Source organism: Mytilus galloprovincialis, chromosome 6, assembly GCF_965363235.1.
Source record: "Mytilus galloprovincialis chromosome 6, xbMytGall1.hap1.1, whole genome shotgun sequence".
In the NCBI taxonomy this organism is placed as follows: domain Eukaryota; kingdom Metazoa; phylum Mollusca; class Bivalvia; order Mytilida; family Mytilidae; genus Mytilus; species Mytilus galloprovincialis.
Window position 1 is genome coordinate 90,357,732 of NC_134843.1, and position 26,007 is coordinate 90,383,738.

General features: G+C 32.4%; 1 protein-coding gene across 2 annotated transcripts; it reads right to left on the reverse strand.

Moving 5' to 3' along the window:
* Positions 1-367: 367 nt before the first annotated feature.
* Positions 368-25,855, reverse strand: LOC143080667 (uncharacterized). 2 transcript variants are annotated; one of them, XM_076256634.1, is made up of 17 exons: positions 25,553-25,855; positions 24,880-24,987; positions 23,428-23,526; positions 22,686-22,790; positions 21,125-21,223; positions 18,539-18,637; positions 17,729-17,836; positions 12,449-16,173; positions 10,533-10,680; positions 6,977-7,168; positions 6,431-6,539; positions 5,924-5,997; positions 5,486-5,679; positions 5,151-5,234; positions 2,124-2,205; positions 1,440-1,555; positions 368-869 (listed from the first exon to the last, which is right to left on the reverse strand). In XM_076256634.1, exons 1-17 carry the CDS (start codon positions 25,772-25,774, stop codon positions 731-733), a joined length of 5,703 nt encoding a protein of 1,900 aa, XP_076112749.1. In that variant the 5' UTR covers positions 25,775-25,855; the 3' UTR covers positions 368-730. The 2 variants fall into 2 exon arrangements, with proteins under 2 accessions (XP_076112749.1, XP_076112750.1); XM_076256635.1 differs by lacking the exon at positions 25,553-25,855 and having other exon boundaries at positions 23,428-23,577.
* Between the last annotated feature and the right edge of the window lie 152 nt (positions 25,856-26,007).

Below are 26,007 nucleotides of genomic sequence, written 5' to 3' on the forward strand. Positions count from 1 at the left end.
CAATAAAGATCACAAACAATCAGCCTTCAGACTAATGGGATGTTTTCTACAAATAACCTCAATGACATATCTGACACATTCTTAGCTTTTGTTTGTACCGGCGATTCCTCACAGAGATATTGACAGATCATGGACATTTTGTAAATAAAACGTATTAGCTATGTATGAATTAACCTTGCTCCACCATTCAATTAGAAAAGAACATTTTGAATAGTTCTAAATCATGAGAGATTTCTTCTTTCGTAAAAATTGAAAGGATGCAGTATTTTTTATTCTATACCTCTATGTTTATTCATTATGTGTATAAGACAGCATCAATATTCATATTCGAAACTCGTATTGTAGAAATAAAAATGACAAGAATATGTTTTTTCTATAAATATATTTTATTCTTTTACAAAAGCTGTCAATAGGAAGTATAAATGATTCACCATAAACAATTATTATTATAATAAATCATATAAGATAAAAACAATATCAGGGAAATTGTTGAAAGACTCTGTATATAGAAAATAAATCACTCTCATTAAAAATTTATAAAAATTCTCAAAAACTGTTCACTTAAAAAATTACTGCCTTTTCCAAGATGTATCAAAAACAATTACATAGAAATAAAACTTCAAAATAAATTATAATAAGTAGTAATAAAAATCTCAATGAGTACAAAGTTCATGCAAGGACTATTCAAACCATAATGTTATACTTTTATTTCAATGTCAAAATTCGTTTCTTAAAAGAACGGTTTATAACAGGCTCGCTCTACTCGACAAGATGACTTTATAGCGGTGTAAACGGACATAAATAATGAAGGAAAGGTTGTGAGGAAATATTTGCATGGTTCGTCAATGATGTCTCTTGCCGTCTGTGAACTGAAACAAAAGCAGTTACAAATATGACAAACGAGAATTTTAGAAATTTCTTTTAAACAACATTGTAATTCTTTTCTAAATTAACGATGAAATTAAAAAATATATATTACACATTTCAAATAGGATAAATAAATAATGAAATATGTATAGAGATTAATAAATGAAACCTTTTAACATATTGGGTCCCCAATACTCTGAAACTTCGTACTTTTTTTTATTCCTTTTTTTTTAATTTAGCGTCACTGGTGAGTCTTTTGCAGACGAAACGCGCGTCTGGCATACAACATTTTAACTCTGGTATAATTGATGGGTTGATCTAAACGTACTGTTTTACTTCATTTGTATAAAAAGGTAACGAAAGATTCATGCTTAATTGTATGTTGACATCAATATCACAAAACGTATTCTAAATTATATACATCTGTGACGATTTTCCAGGAAATGATTTAGAAACTTTTAACAATCATTTGCTAATTCAATTTTTTCCAAATGTTAGTGTGAACAACATATTATGTCAGACATATTATATTGCCGGTAGAAAAATTCAGAATGTATAATATAAAAACTTACAGTTTGTCATAATGTAAGCAGCAGTTGTAAACAAACAAAACTAGTTCCACCAATGTGTTCTTGTACTGGCGGAAGGATCTCATCTCTTTCAAAACCACAAGATCAACAACTGACGTCTACAAAGTATTTTCAAACCAAAAAAATCAAATTAACGAGAGATCTGGTAGGAAATGTATTGAGCGCCGAAAAACAATTAAGCACGGTGTTATCTACTCGAACATCATAAACAGAAAAATTGATATACGAGAAGCAACTGCTTATATGATTACTATAATACAGGCAAGATAACATATTTTGTTTATGTACAGCTATAAATGTATTCAAATTTGTAATCGCTGCAAATATTCTTTCTGTAAACAAGTATCACAACTTTCACCAGTATTTTTCACCCCCTCCTCCCCCCTTCCATCTTTTTTTTAATCTTGAATGTTTTAGCAGGCTATGATGCAATATAAATCTCTAAACGGCTGAAATCTCCAAACATTAGACCAAATAATAACCATATTGAGAATAACAAAAAGTACAAAAGAAAACATTATTAGCTTGTTGTATACTTATTTAAAGGCATATAAAGAAATCCTTATAGATGTTCTAGTGCATAAGGACATATTTCAACATTGTATAGTGTAAGTTTAAATCAACATGAAGGTTTATATCTATAAATGTTTGCCATTGTAAACTTACCCATTCACAGAACATGGCATTTCTACAGGCATTGTTGATGATATCAATCATTATCCAGCCTGCCCCACCTGTCGTGGATGTACTGAAAAAGTAAATACACTATTAAAAGAAGATATATGTGTCCAGATTAGCATAGAAGGATTCTATACATATTTAAAAATTTGGTAATAATATTGGGATCGCGTCTTTTCATCCTCTTAATTTCCAGTGCTATTCGAGGTATTGCATACATGATTTTGAATAAATTTCAAAACAATAAATGTTATTTGAATAACTTTATTTTGAAAATTAGCGTACATTTCATTTAAGAATATATCATGTAAATTTTACGCGAGTTTCACAAGTCTTTCCCACACGTGTGCAATCACTTCGCGTGAGCTTCACACATTTTTTGTTAATTTTACACGAGATTCAAGTGAATATAGAGAGATTCACGTGAAGAAAGTCCCCTTGTACCAATTGATATTTATTCAATCGCTGTCTGTATTTTCTTAGTTCTATGTCGAATAAAAGGAAAGTCATACATAAATGAAATGAATACCCAATAACACATATATGTGTATGCGTGTTTTTATACAGTTATGATGAAGTGGTATTGTGGAGACATTCCCAAAATGAGTACCTCAAAAAACGGACCTCTCAGTGAATACACTCAAATACATATGAACTAATTTACCAAAACATTGATAGCATGTTGGATTCAAATACTGTAATTTCTTAGTTCAATATTACATTTGTGTTCACTCCTTTGGTAGCCAGCAGCTGTTTTCTAGATTAAAAAGTTGTGTACAATCGAAATGACGTATATTAAGGAAAAGACACCTACATCGTATTGTGTGTTGTTTTTTTTTTTTAGATTTCAAGTAAAAGTTATGAAATATATATCTTAATCCAAAAATTCCAAAATCTAAAAATATTTTCTGATTGACTAACGACTCAACAACAATAATTCATTGTTTTTATGTTCGTCTTTTTATGTATTGTTAAGTTCGATTGCTGAATATGTTTTTGACATTTGAATTCTCAGATAAGTTTTGCTACAGTATCACAATGTTTTGATATAATCCTCAAATTATTATCTGCAGAGCTCGAGCATGATTATGAAGGGAAAAAACATGTGATCACTTTAAAAAAATAGTTTACATATTGATTCTGTATCATGTCATTCTATCAAGTCCATATATATATCGTCATTATATGTGTTAATGGTCGCGCATGGGTATCTACAATTCGATTGTTTTCGGTTGATGCAGTTAAAACTTGAATCCAATGTTTTTCGAAATTCTAGTTTATTTTTACTTTACAATATTTTTATTATGTTTAATATTAATTCTAAGATATCGTTGTTGAAAAGGGATTGTGTCCGATCATCTGTTTTTACATTTATATAACTGATATGTTTTATTGGTATTTTAACTCTTTAAACTTTTTCTTAAGCAAGCTGACTTGATCGGATATCTCGAAATTGATGAAAATATATTAATGATCACTCAGTATTACGTGGTCAGCTAGAGGTATTTATTTGATTTAGAATCAGAGATTTATATTGGTCAGTCTAAATATGGCTTCATTAATAACACAGCTGGTTTATCATACAGACGGAATCAATTGTCCAATTTCCCCTTTACACTGTAACTAAAAGTTCTTTATGTTGATAAAGACTCTATAACTATGTAAATATAACTATAAAATACTGGAGTGATACCACGTATTTGACAGTTAACTTATCTGGAAACCATTTGTGGATCTAAAACTTCGTTTGGACAGAATGAAAACGTACATTAGCTAGCTCTTTTGCTGTTTATTAGTTTTGATTTGATTCATTCAAAATTGATTTGAGGTCAGGTTACAATTTTGGTAAAATTTGAATACAAATTGGTCTCGTTAAACTATAACTTAAAATCGAAGATGTGGTACATTTATCTTTTTTTATTTTCCGAAATATTATTGATTGAATTCTCTTAAAATAGAAGAACTTTTTTTTTTTATATAAAAAGCGTTAGTTTAAAATTGACATTATAAGTCAGAAAATCATAAGATAGTGAAAACAAACATAGGCTGGAGATATTGATAGAGTATGGAGCTCCTTTTTGAGATATTTAACATTTTTCTTTTAAATCGCGGTAAATGCTAACTTGGACTTTTATCTTACATTTGCTTTGGTATTATTTGGATTCCCAAATCGAAAGAAACAAAATTTATAATATGCTTCAATTTTTGTAAATGACCTTTGATGAGCTAATGAAAAGAAAGCTTTTAAGGAGCAACATATTATACTCTGTATGGTATGAGGAAAACAGGAGTCTGAACATCTTACAAAAGTTCCTAAGTCTGACCTAACTTCTTCTTAAATTTGTTTTAAAATAATCCAATCACCAATTTTAAGTCCATAAATAATTCTTCAAAAATGAAATGTTGTTAATTTTCGTTTTATTGATGTAAAATAATAAAAAGAACACTGAAATCCTTTATTACGTTATACCTGTTCAAATTGATATTCTAGTTAACATAATATCACAAAACGTTGAAAAAGCGTTATGTCATTGCTTTATTAGCCCTTAATCAACATTCAATTTTTAAAGAAAAATCTTTGTATCAGACATTGATACTTTGATGATTTGAGAACAAATTTAGGAAGTTTTTCCTTAATTAATGTGCTCCCTATACAAATGTTCCCCAATTTTAACAGAAGACAATCAGTGCAATATTTCAAAAAAGTGACGAGATGAATAAATGAGTTTTCGACTTTCGGTTATAGTTCAACAAGCCAAAGTTATATGTAAATGTTTACCTAAATTCGAAACATATACCGTTAATTGTTCCTTCGACTCAAATATTTTTGAACATCGGCATGACTTTTATATCGAATTCTACAACTGGTTCTAACTAATGTGCATATCAAATCTCAGAATCAAACAAAGGAATTTGTAATCCTTTATGATATGCCGGAATACGAAAATCTGATCCTGAATTTGACTACTTAAAACAGACTTTCGTATTTTTACAGAAATATTGATGATCACTCACCCTGATTTCATGTCACGCAGAACGTCGGATCCAGCAATCAACACAAACCGTAAACGTTTTTCATTGGCCCAGAAGTAAGGATGTCTGAAATAAAATGACGTCGATTATTTCCTACTTACATGCATGTATACTCTTCATATGGTAAGTTGAATATAGACCTTTCAAATAATACACAATATCGGTGGCATTCCGAGAAAAAAGAACACCTTGAAAACAGACGAATTACCGTATGACAAGTTATAAAATGTCTTGGAAAGTCTGTTTGCGAGAGAAAAAAGTCAAGACACATTAATATGAATGAAAGGAAATGAAACTCCCGAAAGAAAGCAACTTACTTTAAAATATGTTCCATTGATGGTCGTGTTGATGGTGGCATAACTAACATGTCATGTATAAGTCCGTTAACTTCATCACTTATATAAGTCATTTTAGGCCAGTTTTGCTGCAGACTAACTTGTATTTCGAGATTAATTTCTCCATATGGATGATGTCCACCCGACAAGATGTAATGTAGTATCATACCCGCGACCTACAATACAAGTAGCATATGATTATTACTCAACAACTATACTCTCCGTTGCATTTCAATTGAACAGAAAATGAACATAATTGAGCAAGTAATTTCATCACAGATTTGTTTTTAATTGTTTTTACTTATTGCAAACAGTAAGCACGCTTATACCGGAAAATATCCTTTAATTTTAGTATCAATTTTCAAAATTTAAAACAATTGCATTTTTGTTAACTTTATAAATGAAGAAAATTGTTTTCACCTGGATATCGGATTTCATGGAGTAAGGTTCAGTTTCTGTTATAACTTCCGAAGGACTCCAACATGCTCTATCATCTGTAAGAAAAAGTAAATGGCATACCACTAAAACTGATAAAACTGCAAACAATATTAGAAACCAAATGCAACATAACACGGTCAAATAAACGATATATTATTGTTATACTCAAAATACTTGTACTTAGTTAACGCTTAGGGAAACGTGGCTTCACAAAAGATTACATCCTCTCTTATGATGATTAAACACATACTATCTCTGATTCAAAGACACTTGATAAAATCTGTGAAATGGTTTTCTTAAACATTAGACTCCGATATAAAAAATAATGTTATTGATTCCACCATGCATTATGTATTTAAGAAAAAAACAAAACTTAAAATAAACATTTTATATATTTTGTCTATTTAATGATTTAGATACAATGAAATTAAATGAAAACTTGAAAAGAATTATCAGATATTTGCTTTTTCTAAAAGCTAAGACTCTTACGTTCCACTGCTATAAGACCCATGAACTTTGCTTTAGCTGTCTCTGGTTGTAGAAAGCTGTATTCACTCAACATTAGTTTACCCTCTACATCAATAACTATGTTAGAAGGCTGTAATGTAACAATAGATAATAAAGACTTTATAATGTAGCACTTTTTCAGGGTTTCAATATATAGACAATTGTAATTAAAGAAAAATTTGTGACAATATCGTTACAAAATCTTTTAGATAATGGCCATTTAAAACAAATAGTGTTGTACACATGGTTAATGTGAGGTGTACTTAATGAATATCAGTGAAACACATTCCTGTTGAAATCTATGTTTTGTCATTGAAGGGAGACCAGTCTTTTTCAATACAGAGTTATATAACATTGATTTACAAGAGCCAAAACTCAAAAACATTTCAAGGAACATGACGAATGCATTTTTTATGCTATCTTGGAAAAGAACGCGTTTGGTTAGCTATGTTACGTACGAAATCATTACTGGAAATCAATACTATATTTTTTTGTTCAATGTACAAATGTTATTTGAAATAACCATACCATCATGTTACCGTGCTGCAAGCCGAGTCCCTCGTGTAGAGATGAAAGGCCTTTTAGGAACTGCCAGGCGAGTTTGTTAACAACCATAGGATCTGATCGACTATCTGATTTCAGTATAGACAGGTATTCACTGAGAGAATACTCGGGCAAATTCATGGCCACATAGCAGCGACCACTTTCGAACGCAAATGTCTGTAAAAAAGATTTTTTAAAATAAGCCTGTTAATAATGATAAGAAAAATCGGTTTGTTAATTCATGATTCAATACTTAAATTTTATTTTAAAAAAGTGTTGATAGAACCAAAAGTAACACTTAGAGCTAATATTTATTTGAGGTTTCGCGGGGGAAAATATTAAATATAAATTGAACTGACACATTTTTAATGAGAAAAGTTATATTTTTAATTGGAAGAAAGTTGAGTAGTTGGGACGTTGTCGAGCCAGTTATTGTAAGTTCTATTAGATACCATTTTATAGTTTTCATATTGTTTAACAATCCTCAAATAATGGTTATGAGTGTGACTGGCAAAAGTTTGATACATAAAAGTGCTTCCGCTCGAAATAAGTATGTGTGAAGTTTCAATAACCATAAGATTCTTGATATTTTACTTTTGTTTTAGATTATTTTAGATGCTATTATCACACTCCAGTGAGGAGCCCATGAATTGAATGCCCATGTTATGTTACAATGGTATCATGATTTTTTTTAAATATATTTATAAACTATGTATATTTTCAGTCAAGTTTTATTGACTGATAAAAAATACTTTGTGATATTTTATGTATAACCACATAATCTTTTATTAAGACAATAACAATTTGTGCCTTTAGAATTTGTTGTTGACTTTACGAGTGAATTCTGATTTGTACTCCATATAATTCAATTAGTGGAGGTTAAAATATAACGGAAATTGTCATTGCGCTTATCGGATGTAAATTTCATTTGTACTACAATTGAAGCAGGCGAGAAATTCTTCTTAATCCTAGATTTTTGTATCGTTTCTGTGCCTCGTACAAATAAATGTCGATATTCCTGGGAATTGCATCACAATTTATATATATAGTAGTAAACTTTGTCACAAAGGATTTTCTTTTTCTTTTTTGTTAAATCATCTTATTTATACTATTTCTTTTTTTTTTATTATAATCATACATACCATTAAGTTATCAATAGCAGCGTCATAAATTTAACATAGTAAAACAACAAAAATAGCAAAAACAAATTCTTAAATGTTTAGGAAGTAATGAAATGAAAAACATGATTTAAGAGTCAAATACAAAATTAAAGGAACTAAGCATGCGCACAATGTCGTATTTGATCATCGAAGAATGCAGAAGTAATATCCTGTTCCTGAAAAACTAACAACTTTTTGATGAGTTAGTTTATAATACGTAAATCATCTTTCCTCTTACCTTTTTGTAATATTACAGAAAATATAGGACTAAAAATTTGTCTATAGCTTTAGTCAATGAAGAAAGCAGTAAGATAATTGGTATATCGGAAAGACTTTTTATAAATTAAAATGAAGTTAACTGTTCATGGCTAATTCGTATTATTAATCTAGTAAGTACCTCGTCACATCGAAATCATTTGCATTATTGTTTCACACTACGAACAAATGATTGCTTCCAAATTTAATTTGACACCACAGTTAATCTCTCATTAGTAAGTATTTTTAATATCAAAATATCAATGACGTGACAAAACGAACACTAAACTGACAAAAATACAATAAATAGCGCAACTGTCAAGCAACAATTTAAAAGAAAAAAAAAACAAACAACTTTTAAGTTGATTATCAATGAATCCATTGTTTGCAATATCGTTGTCTGTAAAATGCTCATCTTTTAATATGAATTTTAGTGCTTTTTATATAAATCATTTTTTTCTTTCCCTTTCTTGTAATATTTTAGGAAACATATGACTGGAAATATGTACTTTATGTTTAGCCAGTGAGAAAAGCAATTAGACACAATGGGAACATCCGAATGGCTTTTGGAAAATGGAATCAAAACAATGATGGATGGATTAATAACACGACAGTGTCCGGAGAGAGGTGAGGAAATGAAAGATGGCAATTTCTGAAACTCGATTACACTTTCAATTAGAAAATGAGACGTATGCTATCTAAATCGTGATCAAACGAGTTTACGTTTTGGCAGTAATTCATTTTAGCCTGGCATGATGTCATTTCGAGAAAACTTGCAAAATACATACATAAATAAAACAACAACAACAAAATATCCCTGTTTTGACATTCTTATTGTCAATTATCAAATAAAAGTTCTTAAATTAAAACACTAAACACAAAGTCAAATCCTTGTCAATGATTGTCCAATGTCCTGTTTAACTGTATTATTTTTGTTTCTGAAATATTTTGTATTCATAGCATAACTGTGATAAACTGTGTTCATTTTTTTTCTAAATTTTAATGATGTGCCGCTTGACATGTGGCCTAATGTTTAGATTAAAGATATGAACGTAAGTTGATTTGGTTGATAAGATAAATTTTCTTTCTTGCGTTTTACTAATTGTTTAGAATATATATTTACATATTACATTACAAACATTCGATGAAAGAGAACCGTATCAGACTTGCTTAATGTTTTAGTTTACCGATATCTAGACATACAGCGTATACCTAGTCTTAACCGGAATCGTCAATCAGTGACTATCATATTAATTAACAATATGTATAAATAAATGTTTTTGGATTTAATACAGAAAATGAAACTAAATTGTTACTCTTTTCCAAATATGTCAGATATATTACATCTTGAAAATTCACAAAAAGTCCTTGTTAGAAGTCAGCAGGATGCTACATACCTACTCTAACTGTTCTATGAGAGACGTGATGATAACTTCAAACAGACATTAAATTTTAATTCATTATTTGATTTGGAGTTTAGTGTGACATTTATTTTCGCTGAACAAGTACACATTTTGTCATTTAGGGGCCAGCTGTATCCCTCCTCCAGGTGCGGGATTTTCTCGCTGAGTTGAGGACCTAGTAGTGTCTTTGGGTTGTATTCTGACCTTTATTCGGGTTGTTGTCTCTTTGAAAGTGATTGCAATTTATGTTTAAATGCAAAAAAGCACTGATTAACTGTACAGTTTGATGTGATCGTCGGAGGTCGTATTAGTGGTTTTTTTCTGGACATTTGATTTTCAGAAAAAGTTTGGGCTTGATTGTTTTAATCTTACGAGACACTATCCTAAAATAACCTGAGAGGAGTCATTAGCCATTATCGAGCGTTATTATAAAAGTTTACTATATATTGACTTGTAACCCTTGATTTTTATGCAATGAACTTTGTTACATCAATTCAGATATTTGAAACTAATCAAAAAAAGGTTCAATAACTGCTTGGCCGTTGAATTTCCCTAACAGCTGATACCAAATAATATACCCCAGAAAATCTAAAGAACTGAAATAAAAAGGGTAGAGATTGTTTGTCCAAATAGAAAGTTTCAATGTCATTTAAGAGATAAGTCACAGTGATGTTTTTTGTCAGACTGCATGTTATATGCATATTAAACTATGGTTTAACCTACCCGATACTTCACTAAAAAGTAATGAGAGTTTCGAGGTGAAGTGATACATCTCAGAATGTCCGAGTTGATAGTCCGAGATGTCATATCTATAATATCAACAAGAACTTCAGATCCGTCTGTAAGAAAACCAAGTACTGCATTTGTATCCCTGGAACAGAAGTTAAGACAGCGTAAGTTTGAATATTAGAAGATGTGGTATGAGTGCTAATGAGACAACTCCCTATCACGTCAAGATTTGTAAAAATAAAAAATAAACCATTATAGTTCAAAGGACAGCCTTCAACACAGTGTATTGGCTCTCAACGAGATGTATAATCAGAGCAACTGTTATAACCTCAGACTGTCAACAAATCTAGTAGAGTTCTTCCTAAATCAAATTAGTTTGGAAATTAAAATAGTAAGTGTACTGCGTGTTAATCTATGGTTCAGTACGGTTTATTTGCAAGGATTTCAGTTCAAATCAACTCTTGAAACCGTGAAATTGGCAAACCGTTTATATGGGTTTTACTTGGCGGGACCCATTTCCTCACATGCTTAAATTTCCATTTTATTCTTATTGTGTATCATTTTTAAGCGTATAGAACACTCCAATATCTGATGCCTGCATATATCTGCCAAGTAAATCACTCACATTGAATAAATTACGAGAGAAAGAAAGACGAATTGAAATAACTGAGTATACTTAAACGGTTTAACCTAACTTCTTACTTTTCATAGTTTCTTTTTTGCTTAAAAGGTCTCATCATAATTCCCATTAATATATAAATCATTTTCTGATATAGATAAGAACGAAATGTTAACTGAATTCAATTTCAAGAATATCACCAATAACGTCTATGAATGTGTTAGAATTTGGACATGTGGCTCTAAGATTTTCCAGCAAATACATTTAACATTCATTTTAAAACTTGATTAATACTCTTTGGAAATGTTTTAGATTAAAGTTCTTTTACATCCATTTTTTTTTTTCTTTGGTTGCAATGTGGGATGTCTTTTGTGGTCAATAAACTAATTTCCTATCAAATGTTAGTCTGTCAAGAAAACATGTCTGATTAGAAAATGATATACATTTAGAAGGCAGGAAAAGGTATGACGATTTTGTCACGTTGTACTGTAAATGAAACATAACGTCATTTTAAGCCATATTAGTTTTAACAAATGGGTTGTTACCAGCATTAAACTTGACAGAGACAAACGCAGTTATACAGTTGATAAATCTTAAATTGTTTACAATATTTCAGCATGATAACGACAATATTAATCACACGTGACGGAATCCATTATAAACAATGAATTACAAACTTCCAATTAAGTCCCAAAATATATTGTGTTAAAATCCAAAAGTGAATTCAGTAAAAGGCAATTTTACCATAAACATGCAGTTAAAAAGAAACAAAAGACAAGCTGAATATTTGTCCTACAGCGTGGGTAATAGGTTTGATGTTTCAAGTTCAATTAAACTGTTACGCTATTTCTTCAACCGTTCTTTTTATCGTGGTGAATTTTTAATTTTACAAACAGTAGATAGAATATAACAATTATTCATGTTTAAAGATTTTTATGTTGACATTCACAATAAAGTGATGTTTTAAATGATAATGTAGAAATCAAATTATAAAAAAATGTAGAAACGTCCTTGTGTACCTAAATGAACGATTTTATGTTTGACACGTGTGGTTAAGATGTAAAATTTATACATGTATGCCTCTTTTGTTATTTATTTAATGTTTGAGCATAAAAATCAGACCGTTTATTTTTCTAGTTTGAACTGTTTTACATTCTGTCATGCCTGAGCCATTTATACAATGTCATATGTTGTTATTACTGTAAAAATAAAAGCAGTGATTTCGTTGGGGTGTCTTTCAGTGAAGTATTTCCAAACTATGAATGTTCTAACAAATAACTATCATACATACGAGTAAGGAAAAAGATATGTCTCGGTGTTAACCGGGATCAAAATGTTGTCTATCCGTTTCATGCTCGTTGCTGGTAGGTTTCTAATTTCCATCAACTTCTGTCGCCATCTCGTGCTCCTTTGAATCCATGGTTGAATGGTATTGTTGTTTGCCTGTGCATATTTGTGTGGAGGACAGATTCCATTATCTTGTACTCCTGTCTGGACTACATTTGGTGAAAGATTTTCTGTACTGGTACTCTGCATATGATTTTTGGTCTGGATATTCTGGATTTGTTGTGCTAATTGGTACCTGTATTTCTCACAGAGTGTTGGTTCATAAACTGGTTTCTTTGTGTGATTCATAGTGTCAATATCCATAGCATATTCTTGAGCCAGGAGGTAAGGGTGTGGTTCGTCGTTATCTGATCTCGCGATTACAGGGTGACCTGTAGCTTGTGTTGTACCTGATGTAAAATCATACAAATCAGGAATGTTGTTTTCTTGTAAATTGTTGGTGGCTATTCTAGCTGTTGCTGCATCATCATTTGCCACGTTAAATGTGTTTTCGTTCAATTGAACGATATCATCGACCATTTGTTGTTCATTTGTATGCTGGAAAATCGTTTTTAAATCCGACACGAATGATCGTTCTAGTTCATGCTCAGAAATTCCAAGACATGAAGCATAGTAGGGAATGTCATGGTAATATAACGATCCATATACCGGTCCTCTCTTTCGAACTTCATTGTATTGCTTTTGCCACTGGTAATTTGCCAGTTTCCTCATCTCTCTAAAGCCAAAGTCGACCGTATCACTGTCATTGTCTTCAGTTGAAGAGATATCATGAAAACCAGGGAATATATTAGTTTCATTGTAGCTAAATTGACGTGGTTGGTGTTCCTCAGGTTCTCCTCTAAGTCTAGATGGATACCATACGTTTTCATCAGCAATATCAAGATTCGCAACGTTTCTAAGAATACTTTCACCTAGATCACAGTTTTGATCTGAACAGGTGTTGTTACTGGTCATCATTGGGTTCTCATTGCTGCATCTTTTGGAAATTGCCCCTAGTGGTTTTACAACAGCAATGCTATTTACCTTGAATTCTTTCTCCTCGGTTTTTGATTTCGTTTCTGCCTTACTAAAAGTTGAACTTACAAACGAATTGTCTTTATCATTTGTATTGACCTGTCGATTTAAACTGTGTCTTAACGTCTTATAGCTTTCTGGTCTAGTACAATTCAAGTTATTTTCCGTTACCTCATGCAAATCTTGGTTGCCCGAGTCAACACGCATTTGGTCGCTCATGGTTTCATTCTGCGTGCTAGCCATTGCACAATTATCAAAGTTAATGTAGAATTGGGTAGCATTTGGTTGCGGGGTATTGTTGGTAGTATTGGCATTACTGACAGTGCTATTTATCACCGAAGCCTTTGTGTGATCACCTTTCTTTAAATTCCTATCGGATGCCTTCAATATTACGTTTGTTGGGGGTTTTATTTGTTGGCTTGGAATTGAACGATTCTGTATCAGTGTGTCAATATTGTTAGAATACTTCATGTTATCTAATAACACCAACGAAGCTGAACCTCCAATGAACTTGCTATTATTGAACATATGTGGTTCAGGTTTAGACATCATATTAAATGAATCGTTTCTCAGCCAGTTTTTAACAGCATCTGATTCTGTTTGTATATGATTTGATGGTTTCATATATTGATGAGCGTAATCAGAATTGGACTTTCCGTTATAAGTTTCATCAACCACTGGTTGAGCCTTATTAATATAACTGACATTTTTTAAATTCGGATTACAACATTCCTCCGTTTTTGTTTCAGTTCTAATGTTTCTCAGTCCATCATTTCCAGGTTTGATATTAGATATCAATTCATTTTGTTGAGGCTGTGCCGTATATGTACTTTTTCCTATGTCCGATTTCAAATTGGTTGTCTTAGTTATTGCTGTCATCACGTTTTGACTGGTCTTATCTACTTGCATCTTGGCTTGTTCGTCTTTATTTTCGTAAAGAAGGGGCACAAAGTCTCTGTTTTGCCAATACGTCATCTGTGTTTTTGAAAACGTATATTTTGCAGTGTCTAGCGCACATTCTATTGCCTTTTCTTTGTCGTCTGTAGTAGAGAACCCAAAGTCTATGCAGGTATTTGATAGACCGTTGCCATCTCTATGTATCTCCCCTGTGTTTTGAAATGACTCTGTCGACTGAGTACGGTCTGATGAATGTTGATAAGAAATACCTGGTGTATTTTCTACATGTAAATCCAGGGTCGTATTGTCGTCGATATTGCTTCCTGAATGATAACTGTACCTTTCCAGTTCAGTTGGTGTCGAACTAGTGCTTCTTGCTGTCCATTCATCTGGACATTCCTCAGGATACCATTCATCAAGCATAGGACTGTTAGATTCGTCTGATTTTCGCCTTTGTCCAATTGGTGAATTTCTTTTTGGCGACGTATTTGGATCTAGACTTGGAAAATCGTCTTCATAATCGCCTCGTTTGTATTTGTGTTTTTCTTTAAAACTGCCATGCACTTTCACGCTTTCTTCGCAGTTGTTTGCCAAACTGTTAACTGGTTCTTCGTTACTATGTTTAGGAATTATTTGGTTACTAGCTACATCAGCCCAACGCTTACCGCCTTTTTGTTGGTCGAATGTAACTGATTGAAGGTTCTTGCGGCCTGGATATCCGACTTGACTGTCAGTTTCCAATGTATCAGGTCGTAAATTAGCTTTTTTGTTTTGAACAGTAACCCACTTGTCATCTCGCGCTCCCCATTGAGTTTCACTTGTTCCGTAAGTTTTTTGAGCAGACACTTCATCCAAGAAGTTTTTTGACTTAGCATAACGACGCGATTTGGATGTTCTAGCATTTTCGGTTACATTTTCGTATTGCAGGTTCCCGTTTTCGTCTGTATGATAAAAGTCTTGAATTTTTTCTTTGAATTGAATCATTTCAATATCCATTAGCTTAGAACGGAGGATAACTCTCTGTTTTTCTTTTAATTGTTCTATATTTTCTTCTCCTATCTCATCGCAATTTATTTTTTCACTATCACCATCGGCTTTTGTTTTCACTTCTTGTAATTTATTACGTCGCTGCTTCTTTCTTTCACGTTTCTTTATTTTTTTATTTCTCTCTCTTTCTTCCTCTTCAAGAAGTTCTGCCATCTTTTTGTCGCGATGCTGTTTCTGTATATCATTAAAGGATTCCCAAAATTTGTTCCAAATTTCTCTTGCACCCTCAAATTCGACACACATCTTTTTGCTGAACTGATCCCGTAAGTGACTGTAACATGCAATTTTTGAGTGGTTCTTTTCAATCCATGTTTTACCATCCGATATCTGACTCGCACAGATTATTGGGAAAAAGCAAGAAATCAAAAGCTCATAGTTTTTCCTGTTAGTATCAGAATGCAGTTTTAATGCTTTCAAACAAAGCTCAAAACCACGTGACTTTATGTATTGCTGAACAAATCTGTCATCGATAAAATCTGGATCTCTGTGAAACATGCATTTGCAGGCAATATGAACCATAAGTAGAACTACTTCCTTCATCTTTAAATGTTTTTGAACGACTGACATCACACTTGGTAAAGTTTTCAGTTTATAAAGTACGTCTCTGTACTTAACAATTGCAGTAAGCTTTTGAAACACGTAAAGTACAGCAAGTAGCAATTCTTCCAGATCCTCTTCACCCATTTGACTTTTAATCCGATCCAATCGGTTCTAAAACATTTGTTCAGTGTAATATTACAAAAAATAGTAACAAAAATACAGGACTCCGAGGTATATTCAAACATACAAACATAAAAAACTGACAGACAAATTGAACGCATTCTACATATCGTGTAGGTAGTGTAAACAATCGCAAAATCAAGACGAGCGAGTTGTTTTCAGTTGAATTATGTAATCCCGCGCATTCCAAATAATGATAACAACAATAATATAAAGATCAGCATGACAATAAATTAAGAACTACTATGTAAAAGGGAGATTCTAAAATCATAACTCGATAAAGAAAATGTAACGTAATGGCTGACGGAAAAGACAATTGTATAGGATACACGTTAATACATGTATCCCCTTCGATATTACTAAACAAATATTGCAGAATTTCCTTAAAATTCGTGCTCCTATTTTTATTTCATTGCTGATAAAATTTCAGGTTTGCACATCGGTAAACTATTTTTGCCTCAGATGGAGCAAGCGTCTAAATTGTTAGAATTTTTAATAGTTTGCCAAAATGCAGATTTTTAAAGGATATGACATAAGTATGTGTTACATAGCTTTTTCAAAGATAGATTGGCAAAATTGTTAAATTTTGCATGGCAACCGAATTTTGTGAAATACAGAGAAAACTAGACGATCGATGTTTAAGATAAAGCATGAGTTGATACATGTAATTCTTAAAGTGATTTTTTCAAAAAAGAAAAATAAAAATTGCGGGACCGTCTTTTTCTTGCTACAAAAAAAATATCTAAATTCCTAAAACATTCAATAATACTTGTAATGTCAAGTGATTTATACAACATGGTTTCTCTCTCAATTTATAGGTGACAATTGTTGATAGAAGGGATAAAAATCAAATACACAATATCAATCAAGGAATGTATCTCTTTTTTTTTTTTTTTTTTTTTTTTATTAAATGTGATTTTGATTCTTTTACAAAATTTATATAATTTAATAAATGGAAAGATAAGATATATTTTAAAAATCATATTTGAAAATAGTTATGTCTTGAATGTCAGGATAAACACCATCAAAGAATATTTCTTAAATAACAATTAAACACAAGGGGGGGGGGGGTCAATTTCACATGTGCATGTCCTTCTTAACCATTTTATAATTGAGAGAAGATATGAAATTTTCACTTTCTTGGGTATGGATGTAGAACTGCAACGTCCGAAATACAAAAAACGACGAGAAGATAAACAAGATGAAATCGGAGATACATGTAAGTCTGGTAATTAAAGCTGATATCACCACAACGCCGTGATCTGCTATTTTATGAAGATCTGAGAAGGGATATATATATAATTCCCCAGAGGAAAGATCGATAACTAACCATATGAATGCTTGATTATGACGTTGATCCTTGATTATAACGTCGATACTTGTTTTTTTCTGTGACATCATGAAAGAATAGAAGTACCCCAATTAGTCAAATCTAAAAGATTTTTTTTTCTGCCATATCAAAAAAAGAGCATAGAATGTCACTGTTATTTCAATGTATTTTCCGTCTTTTTTGTTGTGTCGTTATGAAAAATGCTTTTAAGTGTACCTTTACAAAGTTCTCCCTAAGGTTCAGGTCGGAAATTTTAGCTAAGAGCGTATCTAGAACCGTGTCATGGTCTGGTTCGGCTGAAAGACATAGTGCAGTACATCCTTGCTGAAAAATATAGATAACTGTTACATATAATTAACAACGCAATATATCAACACAATTTCGGGTTACTTTTGAGTCTTGTGTATTACTTTCTTTATTCAATTAAACGGCTCAGTGTCTCAAGTCCTTTAAAAAATGCCTAAAGATTGGTGCATATGACATGAATGTGATAAAGATTAAGTTAATTTTAATTGACTCATTACAAGGCGCGCCTATCGTCTTGAAAAAAATACATTGTTAACTTGAGGTCAGGTTTTAATGACTGGTGAGCAATCCTATGAACACTATTTTGTTCGTGTATCTGGTAATATATTAACTTCTTATTATGAATTCAAAAGAGTCCGCAGGTGTCAGCAACTACAGATAACCGTATGGCCTTCAACAACGCGTGCATTATGTCTGTTTGTTATTCAAGCTGTTGGTTGACACAACAACTATTGTTTGTATCAAATTTATGTTTTGTCTCATGATCATTTCTCTCTGCTCTCAGTTTTTCAACTTTGTGTCATAAGAGCGTCCCGGGCCCCATTGAACAATTATGTAATACATAAGCATTCTTGTGATACACTCTATCCAAAGTATATCGCTTCCTTGCATATAAACAATCGTGTGACCTGTACTCATTTTAATGCTTTAGTTCATTTGTTTTAGCCGATAGCAGTCACTTCACTATAGGATTACTAGACAGTTTCGTAAGATACTTACTATGTCTTCCTTTAGTAGATCTGCTCCAGACGACAAAAGTCGATTTAAAACTTTCATATCACCTTTCAACGATGCCACCATCAACGGCGTGTATCCATCCTATATGTTGAAATATTCATAAGTATTAAAAAAGATCTTGAATTTTTACACCCGTGTTTTACTTCTATTATGACGTTTGTTTCAAACTCTAATAATAAATGTATTATTTAATTTGAGGTCTGCATACGGACAACCTGTTGTGTGTTTTCGATTTGCCGTTTCAGAATCTAAAATGCATTCTGGGTAATATTTTCAAAAGCGTACATCATTGAAGTGCTGCGATTGCCTTCCAACGTCCCAATTAATTGAAGTTCAACCAATGGTTGATTTTATTTTTGAGTCATAACAATGAAACGTCGGTGAATTATCATTATGTCAATATAAGGCTCAATCGTTGATATATTGATATGTTTGTGTAACTGTGTAATGATTTTGATGTTCGATGCACGTGTAAGATCAAGAATAAAACTGACCAATGTCACTTCTGTTGATATCAATTCGCTGTTATATATAAATCTAATGCGTCTTGGTTCAAAGTTTCTAAAGAGGGACAAAATATACATGAGGGACAGTCAAACTCATAAATCGAAAATAAAATGACATTGCCATGGCCAAAATGAAAAAGACAAACAGACAAACAAAAGTACACGTGAGACAACATATAAAACTGAACAAGCAACACGAACCCCACCAAAAACTGGGGGTGATCTCGGTTGCTACGGAAGGGTAGGCCGATCCTACTCCACATGTGGCACCCGTCATGTTGCTCATGCTAGGAAAAAACCGGTATATAGTCTAATTCGGTAGGTTACATTCATGAAAGGGAAGGGGATTGTTGTTACGACGGTAGGAACATATGTGATATCATCTGTGAAACGGTTATTCCATAACGGTCAACCAACTCGTGATGGCGTCCGTAAAATTCACGAAAAGATGCAAAAGCGTACACCGTTTTGATTGGTTAAAACGTCAAAAACAATGTAAATTATACCAGTGACGTAGCGGGTTTTTTTTCATTCTTTGCTGGTTTACAAACATTGAGTTTACCCATGGTACTTAAGATTCTAAAATGCATTTAAATACCGGCCTCATAACGCGTTGTCAGTATGCGTTTGATTACATAATAGACAGACCGGAGTATCTGAATATAGATAGTTCATAATACTTGATCACTACAAAGGTCTTCCTCAAAGTCTATTGGTACATGTACTTTTCATTCTAACATTATATGTTAACACTTTTCTTATGCCAGTTCAGTTGACAACTTAACAACGTTCTAATGACTTGTTTGAATATGAAGACGAAGAAGGAAACCCGTTCTAGATTACGTTTTATCTTACCTCCTATACATTTCAAGAAATATGATTGGTTAAAAGCGTCTTCGTGGAAACCGTGTATGTCTAATATTAGGTTAGTTGGGAGGCGGGGCTTATTTCATACAAGGTTAGTAGTGGAGTTATGTCCCTTTATATTCCATATAAGGTAATAAGGAGACGGGGCTTATTTCATACACGGTTAGTAGTGGTGAACATAACGTCCCTTTAGAAACAAAAACAAAACAGTACTGAGAATAAATCTTAAAGGTTTTAACAGACGAAGAAAGTGATGATAAAGTGAAATAAATTCATAAAACACATTTTAATCTAACAAGTTGTCATTGTTGGCATCTGTTTTTGTAGGGCCAAAGGAAGTAGTTTCTTAATCATGTTAATGCTAACTGTATTGAAGACTTGCTCATTTTGATAGGTCACTAGTCTAAATTTTACACGTTAAGGATGTACTTAGGTGATGTTTTAGAATTTGTGTCAAATGTTCGGACTCCTTGGTGGCATTCCATACAATACAATGTAAAATATTTTGCCCCATAACACCCATTTATTTTTTCAAATAACACTTAAATAGCTCATGAAAGGTCATTTACCAAAATTTTAGAAGATTCTTGATTTTTTTCTTTTGTTTTGAGACCCAAATAATATAAATGCAAATATAAGGTAAAAATCCGAGTCAGCCTTTTCCTGCCATATTTTAAATCACAAATATCTCGAAAAGGAGGTCCATGACCTATCAATATTTTTAGCTTATCTTTATCCTTAATTGATGCTCTACCAGCTTATAATATCAATTTTAATTTCTTAATTTCTAAATTTTTACCTAACCTTACCTAAGTACATGGTAAGATAAAATCGTTACATAGTGTGCTAGTGACGTAATACGGTATGTATGGGGTCAGTAAAATCCATATGGGGATTCTTCGCTCTCACCCCATATGGAATTTACTGACCCCATATATACTGTATTAGGTCACTAGTACACTATGTATCTAATAACGTCTGTTTCACAGTTAATAATATAGAGTGGCTAATTTACAAACCGTATCTAAATGGAGTTTATTTCTGGTATTCTATTTCTTAAGATAAAATGCAGCTAATATAGCCGAGTTGATCACTTTGTTACACTGGCTGCGCTTGCCATTACCGAAAGCCAAGTGTCAAGAATTGATCACGACACGTCAACGTTCAATGGTATATGCGTGTATAGATGACTTACATTATTTTGCTCGTCGATTTTTGCACCACTAGATAACAGAAACTGTACACAGGCATCCCAGCACTTGTCTGTGGCAATATGGAGAGCAGTGTTACCTAGCTACAGAAAAGTTACATAATATGAACAGTTTATCGCCAATAATCGTCACGTCCTCGGGGCGTCTTGATTGACAAATAAAAATTGTTGTTGTTGTTGTCGTTCACTAATCATTGTGTACCTCTTTTCATGTTTGATTTCATATTTTAGTTTTATTCACAAAAAAGATGACAAAGTTTGTAGTATTTGTGATTTTAGTATTTATCGAGTGAATGTTTCATTATATATATATTATGCGACTGCCTCATTTCTTGTGTTGCGAATACTCTTCGTTATCAAAAAGAACTGTTTTAATGAATTACCACCACGTAGGCGAACAATTTTTATTTTGTTTCATTTTTTCTTTATATTTCAACGGTTTCGGTACTTACATCCTCGGACTTCAAATGTTTGGCTTTGAGCGTTCTTGATGGAGGTATTATATCCAAAAAAGGCGCTTCGGACGCATGAAATTAATAATTACATTACATATAGACGTTCGTTTCATTATAATACGTTTTATTCTGTTTGGCTACACTGCAATCACGTGTTATTCCTTAAGCAATTGCATTACACAATAAAATTTATCATTCATGACGACACGAGATCCCACAACAAAGTGCACAGGTAAATTAAATAAAGACTTGATAAAAATCGTGTTTTCATGATCCCAGCTAAAAAATGTAATTATAAGTTGAAAGCTTCTTTTTGTAACTTCATAGGGTTGAAAAAGCGTTGTCAGACCGTGTGCACATTTTTAGAATGAAGCGCTTCCGCTCTTTATACAAAATGTACTTCGGTCAACACCCCAATGAAGTTACAAACAGAAGCATTCAATTCTTAATTAAACGTGTTGTTTTCAGTTTTTCAACATAGAAATTTCCTTCCACTACTTACCTGGAGAAGACATGTCCGTTCAGTTTTATTACACAAACCTTTTTTTAATACTCACTTACGTGCTTTTGTTGTGTTGGTTTAAACTGCTTAGAAACTTACTTTCTTACTGTCCGATATGTTAATGACAAGTAGGGCAGCAGCAAAAGGTTCTTTTTTTGCATGATAACAAGTTATTCAAAGAGTTTAGTTTTAAAATGAATACTCAATGTTTATCTTCTTTGAAATGAAACCGGAATTTTACCCTATGTAATTGTGATCAAGAAGCTACGTTTTTTTTTATTCCATTGTGGTTCGATGCAAAATACCGAAAGCTATTCATGTACATATTCGACAAAAATGCCTCTTTTTGTTCTTGCTAGTTTATATACCACCGACATAAGAGGTCCCTGTTTTAAAAGAGACTTTGGCTTAACTTTGTACATTCATGACTGAGATTCGGAACGTCACCAGCCTATATTTGTTCGCATGTTACACGACTTAATATTTGAAGTTGGACAAAACAAAATCCAGTCATATCCCTTACAGTCACTGTTAGTGTTAATCTCGTGAAGGCGGTTATATTTAGGTATTCCATGCGTAATAGACTTACGTTGTTCTGATGGTTGATGTCTAAGTTTCCCCTGTATGGCCATATAGTGTTTACTAGTTTGGCATCTCCTGTCCTTATGGCCACCATGAAAGCATTACTATTCTCCTAAAATAGAATTAATCTCGATTTAAATCAAAGTTTTGTTTAGAGCCGATATTCAGTAAACTTTTTAAACAAGCTTTAGCAATTCTTTCTAAAATTGACTGTTTATAAATTTTGAAATTATAAAAACTACGGATTCATCAGGCAAAGTTTACCTTAGATAGATTTGGCCATTTTTTATGTTTCTTTTGGTCATATAGCTATTCGATTGTTTCGGTTTTTATAAATCCAAGACTTTCATCAAATATTTGGCTTTGAGCGTTCCTGACGAAGGTAAATCCAGAAAAGCGCTTTGGACGCATGAAATTAATATAACATGTTGTTTTCATTCTGTAAGTTTCAAAGTTGATACCATAATGGATCTCTTTTAGCTAAGTATTCATAACACTCAACGAAGTTTCATAGCTCGCGTTTTAAAATTGAAAATGTTGTGTTGATTGAAGAAATATCATAGCACAATCAATGCAGTTTTAGAATCTATATTTATTTTCAATTTAACTGCATTTTCCTTTGTATTTGTTGGAGTGTATAACACACAGTTTTGGACTATAGAAATACATCATGTATCATCGTGTAAAAAGCCTAAATAGAATTCTGCACGTACAACTACAGATACAGATACAGATGTATATATACTCACATTATTGACCGCCGTCACATCAGCACTGTGTTTCAGTAATAGTTCTACCACTTCTAAATGCTTATTTTGTGTGGCCAACATCAGCGGGGTACTTCCATCCTTTGTAATTAAAAAAATATATATATGCTACATCAGCGGGGTACTTCCATCCTTTGTAATCAAAAAAATATATATATGCTACATTGTATATGACTTTTTCAAGATCTTGGTCAGCTACATGCTTCACACAAGGTGGGATTAAATCAGCTTTGTGTTTATATTCACGTTTCAGTTACGAGAGACTTTGGCTTATATGTCAATAAACCTCAACGACAAAAATAACAAAAAGATAATGTAGAAGGCAATACACATACTTCAGCCATAGACATTTGTCTGCAAAATGTGTACCACTTTATTGTTCTAAATGTTTTCATATTTAATGTATATTTTATATGTATAAAGTTTGTGATTTCATTAAAAAATGTGGTAACAAGTTGACGTTTAGATGTTGTTGTGTGAGTTATGCGTCAATGAACCCCACCCCCTTTTTTTTGGACGATCAATGCATTTGAATGGGAACATATAGTTGGACCCCCCCCCCTTTTTTAGATGGCTGGATCCGCCACTGTAATGTTTAACGTTTCTGTTTTCACAAACATTCCCACTGCATTATGTTCCTTGACAAATACACTTTTATGGTACTGATGTAAAATAATCATGTTAGGAGGCTGTTGATTGTCTCTTCTGCATTGTTTAACATTATGATAATTATCCTGATTTATTACATTGGTTGCAATAAATTACATTGATTTCCCAGTTAAATAAAAACCGATAATTTCACATGTGAAATAAACGTGGTTATTTCACTCTCTGACGTCATACAACAGTAGGCGTTGTCAAGACGTCGATAACGTCGGATCAAAACAAATTGTAAATGCGTAGGAAAAACATATAGTCCCTGACATTTGCTACATTAATTTCATAAAAAAAAAGCCATTTGACAATGTAATAAAAAGTATAACTAATCGCCGTATTTGAATATCAAAAATAAGACAACTTGTGACCGAACGCCGCTGTGGATTAAACTCGTGCTGCGCACTCGTTTAATCCATGCGTCGTTCGGTCACGCGTTGTCTTATTTTTTGATATTCAAATACGGCGATTAGTTATACTATAAGTATTTTATAGCTTACAATACTATATTGCCGGTTTTGCTTATTGTTGCCAGAGACCTTAAAAGTAGCCCGTATCAGGCGTAGAGTAATTGTTTGGATCCTTATCTTAGGAGAAGGTTGACTCATTGACAGTGATACAACACATTCTTATTATTGTAATGCAATAATGTTTTGGTTTGTATGACTTTTTCTTAATTATCATCTTGTTTATGTGTTTTACTGTCCTATTGTTTCCCTTTATGTTGTGAGCTTAAGTTTGGTGAATTGAATAAAATCAACAGAAAGGGCAGTTATATACCGTTGATCTTTTATCATTTGAGTTAGTACCAGCCTCAACAAATCTTCGCATTCCGTCAAGATGTCCCATAGCTGCCACAATACAAATTGGATCCATCCCAAGTTGATACTAAAATAGAAACCTATAAGTTCTGTCATTTAATTAAAGAAAAACGTAATGCCTACCTTTTAAAAATATATTTTCACGTAGTAAGAAAGATAACTGCGTCCAACTAGCAATAATATTTTAGTATTACACTCAATTTCTTTGAATGTAAAAAGAATCTTTTTCCTCATTTAATTATTATTTTGGCCTATATTTAATTTAGATGACGCAACCCATATATATATATATATATGTGTGAAAGTAAACACTAGCCCTATCCTTTAAACCTTAGCTATACAAACTAACAAATCCTAACCTTAACCTAGAATCACCCCCCCCCCCCAAAAAAAAAAAACAAAAAAACAAAATAAAACAAAATAAAAACACATTGAAAAAAATACTCTTAAATCGTAAACATTTCAGTATAAGTTACGATCAACATTTTCCGTAAACTATTTTGTGAATGATCTCAGGACCCTTATTATTATAGGTAGAAGTAGTAATAGTTGTAGTATTATGATATGATCAAGTTTCCCAAAAAAGAAGTATTATTAATATTAATTATTAGATTAATTTGTGCTTCACTTACCATCTCCTCTTTGGTTGCTAGTTTGAAGATTTCCTCTGGGAGATCGTCTTTTTCTAGTAAACCGTTTCCTAAAATTTCCATACTCTTATCTGCTGGAGAACATTCATTTTCGGACTGTTTTTCTATTTCATCAGTAGGTTCGTCATTTTCACAAGGGTGTCCTTTACAAGGTCCTTTACACTGCTTACATTTTCGTGTCTTTTTGGTAACTTTTCCCTGCATTTCGATTCAAAACGTATTTCGAATTCTAAGGATTTGTTTTGCGTTTGTTTTCACTGGGAAACGTTTCTTAGAGAAAGAACGTAACGTCATAATGTAGGCGACGTCGTTTTACCGCTATATGCGCAAACCCAGGACGTTCCATATCTAAGCCTTTTTTTAACAATATAAATGCAGTGTTCTAATACATTATAACATAACGAATGAAACCAGATAGTGTGAACTATCTTCCGATC